Consider the following 17,975-nt stretch of genomic DNA (forward strand, 5'->3'; position numbering starts at 1 on the left):
AGCTCCAACAGGAACGGCAGAGGTTGAAATAGTAGTGAACATCTCCCCCTCCTTCTCTCTTAATAAGGGTTAATACTCCCCTCCTGCTCCCTCAAGGCAGCCCATAATAATTAACTCAGTGATTAATATCCTGGTCTCTGATGGTAATGTCTCCGTGGTAACAGGAGGAGAAGGGAGCTTAAATGAAAACGGTGACACGATCGTCTTTTTAATTGACTACAAATCCCTGATGAATAGAAGTGAAGTTATTCTGTTGTTTTTCTCTGCAGGAAGTCAGAAACTATCAATATGAACATGAAGGTGTAACAGGTCATTCCAGTCTGTTTTCAGTCACTTCCGTCTCCTCGTTTCACATGGCGGATGTTTTTCTGCTGAGTCATAGTCGCCCCGTCTCTGGCGAGCTAATGAGGACGCTGTGATTGGCTTGATTAGTCCTGATTAGCTCCGAGCAGCTTGCATGCTGATGTGAAATCTCCTGATGGCAACAGATGAAGCGTAACTTTTAATTTGACTTGTGTGTGAATTTAGGCTGAAAAAGAAAAAATGACTTTCAAGTGGTCTATCTGCACGATTCCCATTATTCTATTAATTCAACGCCAATTAGCTTTGATATCCAGCTGACACGCCACCGCCGCTCTCCTGCGTCACTTATTGCTGATGTCAGCAGTTCTTCGTCGTCCTTCACACTCGGCCGATTTATCGCACTGTTCTTGCAAATTACGGGCACCGCTCGAGGCTCTGATTGCATCTGTATGTACAGTCGAGAGCCAATTTACTGTCTCCTGCTTTGATGTCAGGGCTAATTAAGTAGCTTTCATCAAAAACAAACATCCCCAGTTGCCATTGAAACTCTTGTTTGTGGAGCCGCGGTTCAACCTGTTTTTTAGCTTGTGACCACATTGAGTGCAGGTCTATGAGGTTGTGTGAGATAAATTGTGTTTCATTTAAATCATTTTAGAGGGAAAACAAAACACAGGAAAAGAGCAAAGATTGAAGAAAAGTCTAAAAAAATAAACATTATGTTCAATAGCAATTTATTTTACCTTTATTTAACCAGATACGTCAATGGAGGACTCCATTTCTAACTGAACGTTAGCTATGGTTGCACATTGTTTGCACCCCGTAGCAGAGCTGAAAATAAAGGCACTCGCGAGCACGCATGACGTCACATCCGTTGGATTTTCCCGGGAAAAAAACGTACACACGGTCCCTTTAATTTGCTCAAAACGTCTCCAACGTCAACAACAATATGTCTTGTCTTGTAACAGAAATACAGTTTTCAATTACAAATTATTTCCCGTTGCTTCCAGTCTGCAGTTAATGAACTCAACACTTCATAAATTTAACATTAAACGATTTTACAGTAGCTCAAAGAGCATAATCCCCCCCGTGTTCAAATTTCCCCACTGTGGGACTAATAAAGGAATATCCTATCTTATCTTATCTTATTCAGCGAGTGTTTTAATGTGAAAAATCAGCAGGAAGAGTTGAGTTTTGCTGTCTGTAGCTTAGCAGCGATGGAAAGAAATGGAAAAAGAAGAAATTGGGAACTAGAAGTGCACTCGGAGAGCGCAGACCTCCGCCAAGGCAGGTTTTCATGTACGTCACTGTGGTGGCCTGTGGTGTTAATGTTAATTAAAGAAAAATTCCCAAAGCCATATCATGAATTGTTCATTGTGCCACACCCCACCCCTCCAAAAGGTTTCATTCAAATCCATCGCGGACTTTTGGAGTTATCGTCCAAACGGACAAATGAACAAACCAACCAATCAACCAACCAACGCCGGTGAAAACATAACCTCCTTCCTAGGCTTTTTACCTTGGTGGAGGTAATAATATGTGAAAGAAATCAGTATTGTTTTGATAAAAGAGGAGCAGTGTTGAATGACTGTTATTAGTTTTACTACAGTAAAGCTAAATCCTTTGATTTGTACCTAACTTTTATTCAGAACCGTGCCTTTATTTGTTTGTGCTGGTTGTTATTTGACAGTGATACGCAGTGTGTAAATATTACATCAGGGCTGCAGCTGAGGTGAGGAGGGATCTGGAGTGACAGTTTGTCTGCCATGAATAAGTCCAATGGTGTGGTCTGGCCCCAGGTAACACATCTCCTCATTTATTAAGGCTCTCTGCTCAAGGTCAGAGCTCTCCACGTCTTCCTCTTCATCACCTCCTCCTCTTCATGTTGCTGTGTTTTCTTTCTCTTCTTTCTCTCTGTCCCACAAACTTCCCTTTAAATCCTGTAGAAAACCACACACACTCTGCACCAAATCATCTCTGACAGCAGCTTTTTATTTCACATCAAAGGAAATAAAGGAGGGAAGTGGGGAAGACCGGTCACTGTTACTTATATGAACCATATCGTATTTAATCCTGAGATGAGATTTATTTTGCATCAGTGTTTCTTTTTATCTTTGAATTTTCATTTAACCTCTTAAAAACTTGTATAATTTTGTTTAAAAACACCTAAAATAACCCAAAATGAATCAGGTCTCCTCAACCATAAAGCTTATAAGCATATAATTGGTCTCTTTTGAAAGGTAAGAAGCTAAGGAAGATGATTAAATTGTAAGTAAACTGTATTATCATGGAGAGTCTTGGTAAAAAAAAAGGAAAGTTCCTTGCTTTGTGAGGTAAATTAATAGATTCAATTGATAAATTGTTGCAGTTGAGTGTAGAAATGCCAACTTGTAGACCATGCCAGCCTCTTCAGATCTCTCCTTAAATACAAATTAATTTATCTTAATAACCAGTAGGGGAAAAGTGCTGACTAATTGCTGTATAATTGGTGAAATTATTCTCTCTTTTTTTGTACGTTTAGTATTCTTTATACCCCGAGGCGTCCTGGACTGCTGCGATGAATCCCAGTCCCTCAACAGTGGAGCCAATTTCTGTTTTGTTTCCACTTTATTTCTTTCTAATACCTCTCCCGTCTGGTTTCTTCCACTCGTGGGAAAACTGAACTCGTACATCATTACAGTCAAGTTCTCCCGCAACGTTTCTCACAACATCCAAACTGCAGTGAAACAGTTTTCGATTTATTTTTTCTTTTGCAGATTGCACAAAAACACTTGTAATGACCACACTCGAATAAAGACATATGTGTTACTAGAAATGAAAAATGATTCATCATAACCCTCAGAGCTGAAAACATAACGCTGACGTTAACGTCTGAATCAGGATCAGGGGGGATATTGGGTTTCATTGCTCCCATAAGTATGTAAAAATATGTGCACTGAACTACAATGCACTGGAAATAACAAGTAAGATATGTATTCTACAATATATAACAACAGTGTAAATTATAATAATGCTTACAGCTGTTGTACTTACAAACTTTCTGTAGATTATTATTGTTTCATTTTAGATTATTTTGTTTTGTAAGTTACGTTAGTGATGTTTTTCCACAGTTTTTAGTGATGCACATATTTTTACTTACGTTACGTGGTTATTTTAAGCCCACAATTACACAAACAAACTAACCAATCGATGCAAAGGTAGACCAGCAACTCCTGTGTTGTGCGAGCTAAAATTACAGTTTTTGTGAATGGAGTCTGGTCTGGTGAAGACAGCAATATAACGGCTTCAGTTACCCGTCATACAGGGCTGTCTGACATCGCGGTAAAGCGGTGAAAATATTTAAAATATAGCATACACTTAAACTGATATTGATATGTTTATAGGTGGCTAAAATGTGTTTTTCTGCTGCTCCCGTTCACAGTCGCTTCACCTTGCTGACAAACAGCCCTGTCCAATGGGAAGCCGTTATATCGCTCTCTTCAAAGCCACCAGACTCCATTCACAAAAACTGTAATTTTACCTAAAAGAACGGAGTATACCTACAACCCCACTTCAAAAATCAGAACTAACCCTTTCAGTTATTTCCAAACAGCTAACTTTGACTCAGCTAGTGCTAGCCGACCCAACCACGACGTTTTTAAACCTAAACCTAACTAAGTGGTTTTGTTACCGAAACCTAACTGCATGACGTTACTGTAGTTTTGTAGCATGGCGTACAAATGGTACGCGAAAAGCGGCACGCAAATGCTGCCTGTCCGTGTAATGTTGTGCTATTTATACACCTTCCTGTCCTCACTATGTGTCGGTCCTGTGATTGACTGGCGACCTGTCCAGGGTGTACCCGACCTCTCGCTCAATGTCAGCTGGGATTCGCTCTTCTCATGACCCTCAAGGATAAGCTTGTATAGCTAACAGATGGATAAAAGTCTAATGATCAACCCCTCCATATTGTTATTATAATATATATGATGTAGAATCCGTTTTGCATTGCCATCATTAATTCAAGGTGAATAGAGAAAACACAGAAAATGACCCAAACTCCCGGCATCATCCCCTCTGTTTACTGCAGGCCCATCACTGTGTCACTGTGGATCAAACACAGCACTGAGGGGATGGCACTCCTCCTCTTGTCCCATTATTACACTACCACAATCCACTGCAAAGCGAGAAAGATGTAGCCGGTGTGATAGGGAGAATGAAGGGATTTTTTAGCAGGTAGGAAACGGAACTAATGCAGCAGTATCTCATCAAGCCGTCACCCCTTTTACTCATTATTTTACAGCTCTAATTCTCTGCGCTCAAAAGCCACAAATCGTCTCGAGGGGAAAGAAAAATGGAGTGTGGGGAGAAAAAGAGAGGGAAGTCATTTGTATTCAAATCCAGAGCTAATACGTCAAGTAAATCTATTTCATGGGCGAAGCTTCCTGTGTGTGTGTGAAGGAGACATGCTCGACTGCAGCACTTTCTCTATTGGACGTCGCCTGAGCCGCTACAGGCACTTTCATCGGCACAGAGCGAGAAAACAGAGGTTTCCTCGCCAGTTCTGTGGTTAGAGTGACATATTTGTTCAAGGAAAAAGGTTCTTTAGTGATCATAGTATTAAAGTGGATTCAATTGAGAGAAAGGACGCTACCTACTGTCCTTTTTTGTAAACACATGCATATGGCAAGCCGCTTTAACATTTAATAGCTAGACAGGATATTCATTAGAGATATCTGCAACGCCATTTTGCCTCGTCATAACTCTAATTCAAGATATTCGTAATTACATTCTGACTATACGAATCAAACTACTTTTGTCATTCATGTGTATGGGGTTTTGTCATTATGAATAACCATAATTCAGTTGCAGATATCTGCAACTCAATTATGACTAGTCGTAATTCCAGTTCAAGATATCTTTAATTCCCCTCAAATAAGCCTATATACTTGAACATCCACAAATTTATATTTCAAAGTTTGTATAGCTATCTTTTCCTATGCAAAATGTTAAATAACTGTAAAACAACAACAACAACAACAACAACAACAACAACAACTGTATGCATGTTTTATTATTTTTTTGTTTGCTGGCTTTTTTGTATTTTTTATTTATTTATTTTTATTTTATTTTGTATTTATTTATTTTTATTTATTTTTTTTTTTTTATTTTTTTTGTTATTTAAAATACTTTTTTTTTTTATCTCACTACTCAATTTTGAACCATCATTCCCAGTGTAGATATGTTATTATACGTTATTTTGTCTAGGCAGTGGGCGCGTGGGAGAAAGTGAAAATGCTCTACAGTATGTTAAATATCTGTGAATAATGTTCTTTTTCTTAAACAAAAAACTCCCCTCAATTGTAGATATCTACATTGTCTTTTTTAAAATAAAACTAAAATTAAATTGTGACTAGTCAGAATGACGTTGTAGATATCTCTAACTGGAGTTATGGATAGTCAAAATGTAACCACAGATATCTTGAATTAGAGCTTTGACTATAGGTGAAATGACGTTGCAGATATCTGTAGTTATGTCAGAAGGGAGCCGGACGTGACGGGAGGCGGAAGCTATTCAAACATACGATTGCGCTGCACTGCAGCTGTATGGGTTTATAAAGTGTGTCCGGAGACAATAACGTCTAAATGCAGTTGTGGATATCTGTCATGTTAATTCCAGATAGTCAAGCTTCGCTATTAAATGTTAAAACAGGCTTATTATAACATGCATGGAGATTACAGGACATACAGGCTTCCTGTTTGTATTGGGAACACTGGAAAATGGCCAGATGTGCAATAAGACACAGTTTGAAAAACCAGCCAAGAAACCCCCTGACTGTTGCAGATGCCTCTCCCCTCCTCATCTCTCTCTCTCTCTCTCTATCTGACAAGGAGGCCTGAGGGTTTTGTATCCTCCGCTGTTTGATTTGCACCGAGGGGAGATCTTGTTTGTTCTCCTCAATGCAGCATTTATGGTTTAAGATTCTCCTCACGACCTTCTGCTGCTCCTGAGCAACGGGCTATCTGTCTCCCCCGAGCGAACAAACAAGAAAAGAGCAGCACCGCCGCCGTCGCCACGCCGGCTGGGGGACCTGCAGCTCTTTTCATCTCACCAATAAAGAGGGGGTGAGGGGAGAAGGGACAAGAGTAGCCAATCTATTCTTTATCGAAGCTGGTCAACACAAGCATGTGGGATGATTTTATGAGGCTCTAATGAGGGCTAAATACAGCTCTGGGAGGTTTGAGTGTTGTCAGAGCTCCACCGTGTGGTGGCATAGCTGCATTTTTGGTCTCTCCATGCTTCAGTCATATTTCATTACCTATAAACTGCTATTTCACTGTATTTACCAAAACTAACTGGCTGTTTTCTGTCTTTCTATCCTCTCCTCCTCCTTACCCTTATTTTACCACTCCAATAATCATTTTTTCTGGCACTACTTTCTTGCAATCCCCTCCTTTTTGTTCCTTCCTTTTCTTATTTTTTTTTATCTTGTCCATCCTGTACCCGCAATATCCGTCCACCTCCCCCTCCTCTCCAAGATCGCTATCGGGTCGAATCGTCGGAGGAGTGTGGTGGTTCTTCACCCTCATCATCATCTCGTCCTACACGGCTAACCTGGCCGCCTTCCTCACAGTGGAGAGGATGGTTTCCCCCATCGAGAGCGCCGAGGATCTGGCCAAGCAGACGGACATCGCCTACGGCACTCTGGACTCAGGCTCCACCAAAGAGTTCTTCAGGGTGAGCTGGTGCTACTGGGGTCAACGGGTCTACTCTCAGACACCCATGCAGTTCTCTTTGCAGGATCATAAGGGAGCTTAGCAGGTCTCCATGGCAACCCTGTGTCCTACAAATTACAATTATGTTGTCCTAACTCGTTTGGTTAAATACATTTAGGAGGAAACGTGCTCGCTGCCCCCTGATGATGTTCAAAGGTTTTCCAAAGTGAAGCACATTTTTGTACCACACGCAAGTTGTGCGGAGGAGGATAAGAGGATAAGATTAGATAAAACTTTATTGATCCCTGAGGGGAAATTCACACAGAAACAAGCTTAGAGATTAGAGAACAGTTACAGTTATATTAGAGTGAATAATTGAAAAATAAAATAAGAGATTATTAAAGAAATAAAACCGTCTGAAAAGTAACTCAAGCTGTCAGATAGATGTAGTACAATATTATTATTATTATTATTGAAGTACTAGTAGCACAAAATTGTACTTTAAAGTGATAGTTAGGGTGTTTTGAGGTGGGTTGTATGAGGTACTTCTCCATAGTCAGTGTATTATCTACAGTAGATTGAGTTTGGAGAAACAGACAGGAGTACCAGCATTGGAGCAAAGTAATGTCTACGGTTAGTCTGTGAATTTGTGGCTAAATTGTTACACAAATAGTCAGTGGTCATGTCTATAATGTTAAATCCAGCTGTACATGTCCACCAGGTCCGCCGAGGACACTAGGAGACGCGCTGTTCCGCTCAACTGGACGTTCAAGCGGTGACGTGGAATGCACGTGATAGGTCCCTGGTTTTCTGCTTGGAAACAACATTGTGGCCTGCTCATAAATTTTCTGTTATTCCGTCTAAACAATCCACCAAAATCTACCTCTGAAAGCATCGTAAGAGAGAAATAGGCGTTGCCGCTGCTGAATCTGGTTTCATTTTAGAACTAGATTCGCCTAGTTTGACAGCTTGGTCCAAGTTTCATGAGCCGGACGCGTCGCGCTGGACGGGCTCATTTGCATAAAGGACTGTTCCCAATGAGGAAACTCCAACACTCGGTCAACCAATCGTGTAAAACTGGTGGCGTGCTGACCGTCACCTACTGTAGGTAGTACACTGACTATGGATAAGTACCTCATACAACCCCACTTTAAAACACCCAAACTATCCCCTTAAACGCTTCAAACTAGTAAACCAGTCATACCAACTTTTGAACTGAGACTTTTCTCCACCTGTTGTTGTTGTATGTGGATTTGCTGTCTCCATCTTCCCTCCACCTCTCATCTACCTTTGAACCCCCAACCTCCCTCAAAACCCCACAGCGGTCAAAAATCGCCGTCTACGAGAAGATGTGGGGATACATGAAGTCGGCCGAGCCCACGGTCTTCACCAAGACCACGGCGGAGGGCGTGGCGCGCGTCCGCAAGTCCAAAGGGAAATACGCCTTCCTCTTGGAGTCCACCATGAACGAGTACACAGAACAACGCAAGCCGTGCGACACGATGAAAGTGGGGGGAAACTTGGACTCCAAAGGCTACGGAGTAGCTACACCCAAGGGTTCACAGTTAAGGTGGGTGGAATAGTGTAACAATATGTTCTACGTGTTGTTATGGTATTCCACCTTCCCTGGTGTGCCGCCTTTTGTAATTTTATCTGTCTCCACGTTTACTTTGCTCGGTGTGGGAGGGTGGGTTGTTTGTGGCTTTTTTGTCATCTGTGTTTCGTGGCATGCATGTCGGGGTCACCGTGATTATTATTTTTCTCTTCACAGATCTCCACATCAGGTAAATCTTTGTGCTTGCTTGTTTGGGCAGAAATGTTGGAATGGCATGCTGGTAAACTTACTGAAAATGTCTTATTTAGAAATAATAATAATCTGCATTTTTATATCCACCTTATTCCCGGGGGGCGTTACTGTAGAAATGATTAAGGGCGTAACTTCCGGTGAGGTAGCGGAAGTAGCAGTAAGCATACTTTCCAACCTGTGGCGAGCGCAGCTTAAACATGAGCTCAAACTGCGCTGTGTCGTGAGCATAGACTGCTCTCTTCCGCCGGGAAACGACAGTTGGTGTAGCTCTATTCGCCTTCAATTTAGCAAATCCTGCTTTATTTTGAACAGATGTTTAACTAATGTCAAATTAGCATTTTTCTAAAATGTCCTTGCGGAGCTCTGGTACTTGTTGCTCTGTTCGCGGCTGTACTAACCAGACAAAGCTAAATTTAATTTAATTTTCATCTGATGCCACTTCTTCAGGTCGTCCTCTCATCCCTCGATAGTAGAAGGCAGAGGTATGATCACATTATCCTGATTGAGCTGTAATAGGTTTTGTTCACACATGTTTTACTAGATTTTTTAATACACTAGGAGCGTACCGTTACCATGGAAAACGCCGGTTCCGGTTCAGTGACACGACTTGCCGGAAGTTGCGCCCATAATTCTAGCTAGGAAGGGCTAGGAATAAGGTGGATATAAATGTAATTAGTAGAGATATTTGCTACTTCAGCTTTCCTTCACGCTTGACTGGTTCTTTCTTTTCAACTAAAGTGACTGAAATAGTGTTTTGGGAGCCATTTGAATGCTCAGCCCTGGGTAACTCTGCCAGACTCTGTCACTGCCTCCCGCACATAGTGGAATTTACAGACCTGCCAGAGAATACAGTGTCATTACTGTGGGGAGTTGCACTTTCAATCCGCGCACTCATCGATCAAAACCCGCCGGCAAGGTCTCACTGAAGGGAATGGATAAATATACTAAAGGCAAAAACTTCACAGGTGTGTATGTGTGTGTGTGTACAGCTCTATGATTGCTTGCACTTTCATTTATTCCTGTGGAGAACATGTTTGAAAATACCAGTGAGAGCACATTTCTTTATAAAGGCTCTGAGCAACTCCGCTGTTTAAATAGATAATAGTGGAGCGTCATTGATCATGTGTTATGATAGAGTACATTAAAAACATTAAAGGGGACATATTATGCTCATTTTCAGGTTCGTACTTGTATTTTGGGTTTCTGAACATTATTGTTCTTAGGGCTGCCCTGTCTTAGTTGATTAGTTGACTAATACTGTAGGTCGTTTTGAGCTTTGCCAATGCTGAAGTGCCTTAAACCTGCATTCTTTCTAACAGCCAGCAGGAGGCGACTCCTCTGGTTGCTAAAAGAAGTCTGATTATATAGAAGTCTATGAGAAAATGAGCCTACTTCTCACTTGATTTATTACCTTGGTAAACATTAACATGAGTTTATGGTCTCAATCACTAGTTTCAAGTCTTTTTCAATACAGCATGATGTTCATTTAGTAAATTATGGTCCCATTTAGAGTCAAATAGACCATAAAGCAGGGGATGCTTTAGGGCATAGCTACCTTGTGATTGACAGGTCGCTACCACGGCGTTGTCCGGTCTGGGAGTTGTCCGTGTTTTCGTCTTACAACTTTAACCCTTTCACAGTGTGTTTTCAGTTCATAAAAGCTTATTGTAACATTTTGGTCGCCTAAAAATGTCAGCGTTCGGTTGTACTTGCCTCCACCCTCTCGTGTCACTTCTGGTTGCAAAAAAAACAAGATGGCGATGGCCAGAATGATGAACTCGAGGCTTCAAAACCGTAGTCCGTGGACAAACCAATGGGTGACGTCACTGTGACTACGTCCAATTCTTATATACAGTCTTTGTTCTCAAGCTGTGGGCGGTTTCTTTTGTGTGAGTTTTTCATGATATGTCTCCTTTAAGGTTTTTTATTCTGTGTGAATACCAACAAAGTAATTTGTTCCAAAGCAGCCAAATCCTCACAGCCAGTAAATCAAACAGTTGTTTTCTGTAAATTCCTCTGCACATGAAGCCTGAAGTAGAGCAGAGCAGCTACTGGTATGTTTTGCAGCCAAGCTGGTGCCAATTTTCAGCCACTGCTTTGACCAGGAAGAGTCCCTGACAGATCTCGGTAGTCCCCCTTCCCTCCAGGCCTCCATCTTGTTCTTTTTGGGGATTATCATCTTCTGCCAGTCACTTGTCCGGATACCAGCAAGGGAACACACCAGCACCATCGAGATCGGGCAGCATTGTTGTTCAGGGCTGTTACTTCACATGGCTCCACAAAACATCATCAGCTAAAACTGGAATATCAGCTGTGTCGCTTTGTGTTTCTGATCCATCCCCATTTCTGACTGTTTTTATTTTTCATAATGATGCAGATAAATTAAAAGGATCAGAACATACGCTGAAGCAAATCTCTCCACCATCGTCACAGCAGCCTTCAAAAGAACCCATGAAATTAAAACACGCTCTTATTTTAAACGGCTTTTCATAGACATTTTTATGCAAGTCAATCACGATTTTCCAGAACAGCTTAATGCTCGGAAATCCTGTGAGCTTGAATTGGCTGACGTACATACTCTATATACATGTGTAAAACAGGTCCAAATTATTCGGAGGTGTCTGGTTCTCAACGCGTTGGCTGGTGCAGACAATTTTGGGACCAACGGCGCCAATTGCCAACATTTTGTGCCAATATTTCATGTTTTAAATCAGACCAGAAAAAGGAGAAATTAATTACTAAATTAAACATTGTGTTTGCCATGCTTTTATCTCTGTTAGGGTAGGAAAACATGTGACACCTACATATCTGCATGCATAACATAATATATTCAGGATATTTGCACAGTAGTTCCCAACCTTTCCGTTTTATGAACCTTTAAAGCGAAGACGTGTATGTCGCAGATTACATTCAGTAGGCTGTATCGATGAGTTTCCAGCTGTTCCTTGCTCTGGTTGGTTCATTTGGATAGTTTTTGAGGCCTGAAGATATAAAACTACACAAACTTTGGTCTTCAACCAAACTTTACCAGACATTGCCATCCCAAGAGCAATGTTGCTAGTGGAGGTTAAAAAAAAAAGCAGAAACATGTTTTGTCTATAGGCCGTTTTACAGCTGACATCATGATTATGTTACAGTGTTAGCTGGAGGCAAAACAAAGGAAAGACTGGAGGCTAACACAAATCACCTCAGAGTAGTAGACTAAAGTTAAAATGTCATATTGCTGTGTGCCAGAATTGATATCTCATACATTTGAGATGACAAACTGTGATTCGAGGCTCTAGCGAGCTACAATATCGGCGATACATACACGTAATCAGCCTCATTTTAGTCGTGGACAATATTAACTGACATCAGATTTTTAATATAAAAAATAAGTATTGGCCCTATATATCAGGCTGACACTAGTGTAAGCTTATTAACTTAAATAAGATTAATATTATATCATTTTTTTTACATAAAACAGCACATTAAAGGGGAGAGATTTGTGTTCAGTGTGTGTTTTGGTCCTGGGATGTAACCGTTTAGAGCATTAACGCACTTTTCCACCCTTGTCCCTCTCTTACTGCTACTCCCCCCTTTCCCCTTCCCCACCCCTCTCTTCCTTCCCCTCCCAAATTGGACAGCATACTCACCCCCTCTCACCAAATATGTTTTATCGTTTTCAAGAAGTGCAGTTAACCTGGCCGTGTTAAAACTCAATGAGCAAGGCCTGTTGGACAAATTGAAAAACAAGTGGTGGTACGACAAAGGAGAGTGTGGCAGCGGAGGCGGTGGCGAGAAGGTTAGCCGCTATGTCGCTATGCCCATGTGACCTTGATGTGGGTAAACGAGAAATGTGTTTTGTTGGCAACAGGAGCATCTGCCGGGTCGACCCCCCACCGTGACTTCCTAGTGAGTAGGAAGATTTTAATCTTGAGAGGAGAGCGAGTACTGTCGGAGCAAAAATATTCGCTGTATGTAGCGATAGATTGGAAAAGTAAAACTGTTGCTTAAAATTAGGGCTGTCAAAGTTTACGTGATAATTACGCGTTAACACAAATTCATTTTAACACCATTAATTTATTTAATGCACCAACGGTACTTTTTAGCTTCTTTTAGCTATAGTGAAGATACTGGCATCAAAATCGATCCTTACGTTTTTACGTTACGATTTTATGTTATGTTATATTACGTTACATTGTTGCATTACATTGTTGCATTACATTGTTGCGTTACAGTGTTGCGTTGCATTGATGCATTACATTGTTGCGTTACATTATTGCATTACATTGTTGCGTTACATTGCAATGTTGCGTTCTTATGTTACATTGTTGTTAAGTTATGTTGCTGTTCCATTTTTACGTTATGTTGTTACGTTACGTTGTTACATAACATTGTTACGTTACGTTGTTACATTACGTTGTTACGTTACGTTGTTACGTTGTTACGTTGTTACGTTGTTACGTTGTTACGTTGTTACGTTACGTTGTTGTTACTTCGTTAAGTTACATTGTTGTTACATTACGCTGTTACGTTACGTCATTATGTTACGTTGTTACTAGGGCTGTCAGAACGTTGTTACGTAATAATGTAACTTAATTTACGATTAATCCCGATTAACTATGGACAATCATGCGATTATTTAAATATTGTAATCGATTGACAGCCCTACTTAAAAAAAGTCTTAGAATATTACAGTAGTCCCATATTGGGTGTTTAAGCGTACATACCAAGAAGAAAGTACATTTTCTGAGCCAATAGTTTTGGGTTGACAGTACTAGCCTCTGTGCTTGTTGTAACAAAAGGTCCCGGCAGTATGCTCCCGTTCCAGAAAAGCGATGCAGCCGGGGCCCCCACGTATAAATATATGTCTGTTAGCTCAGCCCCTTCCCTTTAATATCTCCCAATAAACCCGACCCTGCAAATCTCGACCAATGAGCAAAGAGACATGTAGCACAAGTGGGGCCCCTTCCCGGCTTCGTCACTTTGTGAAGAGTACTGGCCTGCTCTTGTTGGGCTTCTTCTGATTGAATAACATAAAATAACATGTCCTATGATGTTATTTATGTTATTTTCCCCACCCCATCCTTTCCCCCGTCCCCCCCGTGATTTGAAGAACGCCTGTAAACCTTGCCGTATTGAAACTGAGTGAAGCAGGAGTCTTAGACAAACTGAAAAACAAATGGTGGTACGATAAAGGGGAGTGTGGACCCAAGGACTCGGGAAGTAAGGTCAGTCTCCACCAGCCGGGGAGCGTCTATGCACACTTTTATAACGCTGGCAGTACTGTTCTGTTATTACAGCAGGCTGGCTGATGTGACGCACATAATGCTCTGAGATGTGACAGACATGCAGGTAGAGACTTAAGGCGTAGCCCGAAGGGATACAGCATGACAGAAACAAGGCATGGTGCAGCGCTAACAGTTTTACAGCAGCTAAGCTACGTGTTGCCACTGCAGATGAAGAATCACACTCACATTGGTTGTCACCTCAGATGGTCCCAGGGCATGTTGAGACGTTACTGTATGTCATACTAGATGCCTCAGCTGTAGTAGCACACACACTAGACATGTTGATGATGCACTGGAGCATGGAGAGATTTTAAATAAAGCAGCATGCACTTTCCACATCTATCATGTCCTCTTAATCAGATACGTAAGTGCAGGACACTCACTGCAAATGAAACTAAGCATGACGGGCAGTGTTTTTGTGTTAAGCTAAGACGTTGAATGCCCCTTTAAGGACGTAGGTGATCTATCGTAGAGAGATAAATGACAGGGAGGAGCAAAGAGTCATAGCTCAAAGAGATCAGCTGCATACATTTGAATAAAAGGGTTTAAAAGGTGAATGTCACAGCTGACAGACAAGGCAGGCTGTTGCAATACTGTATGGAGGGAAATTAAAGGGCTAGTTCATCCAAATTGCAAAAACAGATTTCCTCATTTACCTCAAGCCATGCAGATAATTTTAATTGCGTTTTTGAATATCAACAGCAACATCTCTTTTCGGGGAACATTGTCACTTTAGATAATCCCCAGAACGTGCTGTCAGCAGTTTTCATAGGGACTATCTCTACAGTAGAAAGTCGTTTAAGGACACTTTACACTGTGTGAGTTTGGGTTGTCTGAGGCCAAAGATTGTGGGAGAAACGTGGTAAAATCTTGAATCAATAATTCAAAACGGGGGCCCTAGATCGCACCCTGACACAGCCCATTTCTAGCTTTTGGTGACCAAAGACTCATCTTTCCCGTCACAAGATTATGCGAGAATCGCGGGATCACATATCACACGAAAATCCATCTTGTCAGGCTTGAAGTAATGCATTTGAGTCCGGCCAGCCATTACATGGACCACGGACTGGCAACTTAGGTCTGTGTGAGGATTCCTAGAGAGGCGACTGTCCGTTATAAACAACAGTGGCAGCTCCTGAAGAGGTTAGCATCGCTGCAAATAGCATCAGTTATATCAGAACTGGAGAGTATTACTTCATTGAAAGAAGAGCAAAGAACGGCACTGAAGCCTTTTCTCGATGGAAAAGATGTTTTCGCTTTTCTCCCGACTGGTTTCGGCAAGAGTTTGATTGACAGATGGTTCATCCAATCACCTGCCAAGTATTTTTGGCTGGTCCGTAGAGACACGCGGAATGTACTTAAAATATTGTGCTATTTATACGCCTTCCCATGAGAAGTGAGGAAATGTGCTTTTTTTTGTTATTTAGGTGAACTGATCCTTTAAGACAGAGCTAACTGATTTCTCTATAATGCTTTCTAAAATATTGTAGGCAGGATTAGGAGATTACTTTTGCTAGCATGGCTACATACGGCTGTGCAACAGTAGACTGAGAGGACAGAGGCAGAGTAGTGTGTGAGTGTGAGTGCATAGTGTTTTGAAATTGAAGTGTTTCCACATTGTCTTGTGTATAAATGTTGAGTGTTTGTGTGCACTTTTTGCCGCTTCTGCTAAAGCTATCGCTGACGTCTGTGTTTGTTCCTCTCCCCGCCGCCGGCTACAGGACAAGTCGTCCCAGGCCCTCAGTCTGAGCAACGTGGCGGGGGTCTTCTACATCCTCGTCGGGGGCCTGGGCCTGGCCATGCTGGTGGCCCTCATCGAATTCTGCTACAAGTCGCGCAACGAGGCCAAGAGAATGAAGGTGGAGGACCAGTCCCAATCCCAGTCCCAACACCCCCATTACCACCATCCCCACGAGCACTGCAGCCCCCACCATAGCCCCGAGCCTAGCCAGAGTCCGAGGCACAGCCCCAGCATCCCCAACTTAGCCGAGTATAGCGAGGTTTTCAATGCGTATGGCAGCGATGGGGAAGCTGATAAGATGTAGTTGGGGTTTCCGTAGAAGGTCTACCTAAAGCCTTTGCTCCCCCCCTCACTAGCTCCCTGCACAGAGACTGTAAGTGAAACCTGTGATCGTATCCCCGTGCTAGCTTTGCCATGCTGAGTGACTGTCGTGACCAGTGGCAAAAATGCTTCCCACTTCTCTGTCCTATCTGCTCACCATGTGGTCATGTGACGTCCTGGTCTGCGTTCGAGCTTTTTCTTCTCAATGTGACAGGAAGCGATGAGTCATCCTCAGACATGACGTCGCCTCTACTGCTTCGCAGCTTGTGTGGCTGCAGACGTTGGCCCTCATTTATCAAGCGAGCATACCGTGTGACCCATTTTCCTGGCAAAAATCAAGAAACGTATTACTCATTCTGAACTCGTGGGAAGATAATAATCATATCTGGTGCTCATAAGAATTCAATAATGTTGAAAATACACGATAAATGCCATGATTGATCACCCTTATCAAAATCTGCTAAATGTTTTTGAGTTAACGATAAGAAAATGTGAGAATGAAAAGTTTATACGAATTAAGTAACATTAGGTAGTTAATTGGCATATAAATGATAGGAACAGTCTTAGAATACATTTCTAAATTCATTACAAGTTAACACACGGCATTTAAATTTGAAAGTGTTACTGTTCAGACCTGCTTTTCCACTGCACTCTTGTTAACAGGTAGGAAAGGCATGTTAAATGAGGACCAATGTCTTACTTGTACACACACGTCTACACTTGTGAGGACATTTCATCAAACTGCACTACATTCGTTCATCTAGTGTCTGAACCTCTGAAGCTCCCGGCCCAGTCGCCAGGAAAAAATGTTGGCATTGGACGTTTCTGCAAACCAGGGATACGTTGAATGTTTTTCAACGTATCATTTTTGCATTCGGTCAGAGTGAACGTTCAGTGCCATTTTCACTGTACAAACATAGTAGTTTTAAACCCAAACATGTAGTTATTTCCTAAACCTAACTTTAGTGGTTTTGCTATGTTGTTAAGCTACGTTTACGCGACATTGTTACGCGACGTTGTTGCGCGACGTTGTTGCGCGACGTTGTTGCGCGACGTTATTGCGCGACGTTATTATGTTACGGTTTTACGTTATGTTTTTATTTTATGTTGATTCGTGACAATGTTTTGTTACGTTGTTGTTTTGTTACGTCGTTTTGTTACATTGTTGTTTTGTTACGTTGTTTTGTTATGTCATTTAGTTACGTTGTTGTTTCATTACGTTGCGTTGTTGTGTTATGTTGTTGTTTCATTATGCTGCTGTTACGTTGTTGCGTACGTTGTTGCGTACGTTGTTGCGATACGTTGTTGCGATACGTTGTTGCGGTACGTTGTTGCGTTACGTTGTTGCGTTACATTGTTGCGTTACATTGTTGCGTTACATTGTTAAGTTACATTGTTAAATTGCGTTGATAGGTTACGTTGTTATCTTCATTGATATGTACTTACATTATTATTTGAACACAAACCATGATCTATTTTCAAACCTTAACCAAGTAGTTTTGTTGCCTTAACTTAACCAATCATTTCACAACGTTAACCACGTGGCATTGCGCGTATCTGCAAACGTGATACGAGGCTGATATGAAACGTATTTTTGGTTCAGAAACATTGACATTCAACATATCCGTGGTTTGCAGAAATGTCCAATGCCGACTTTTTTTCTGCCAACTGGGTTCAAACTCCAGGTCCTTGTTTTTCTCATAGCAAACCATCAAAAGTCCTTCTTTTGAGGCCAAAAACATGTGCACACACTTGAACCTGAGTGCTGTAACAGAGGGATATTACTGTCTCAACTCTGTCAGTTACAATAGGCCATCAATGTACAGCCGCAGAACAA

At 41.6% G+C, this 17,975-nt stretch overlaps 1 protein-coding gene across 1 annotated transcript in view; it reads left to right on the forward strand.

The window, feature by feature from the left end:
• Positions 1-17,975, forward strand: part of gria4b (glutamate receptor, ionotropic, AMPA 4b) — a 185,227-nt gene that overhangs the window by 164,137 nt on the left and 3,115 nt on the right. The window contains exons 15-18 of the mRNA XM_037748409.1: positions 6,820-7,018; positions 8,319-8,566; positions 12,473-12,587; positions 15,798-15,935. Coding sequence (XP_037604337.1) covers positions 6,820-7,018; positions 8,319-8,566; positions 12,473-12,587; positions 15,798-15,935 — 700 coding nt within the window. The remainder of the gene's footprint in view (positions 1-6,819; positions 7,019-8,318; positions 8,567-12,472; positions 12,588-15,797; positions 15,936-17,975) is intronic.

This window comes from Sebastes umbrosus, chromosome 17, assembly GCF_015220745.1.
Source record: "Sebastes umbrosus isolate fSebUmb1 chromosome 17, fSebUmb1.pri, whole genome shotgun sequence".
Lineage (NCBI taxonomy): Eukaryota > Metazoa > Chordata > Actinopteri > Perciformes > Sebastidae > Sebastes > Sebastes umbrosus.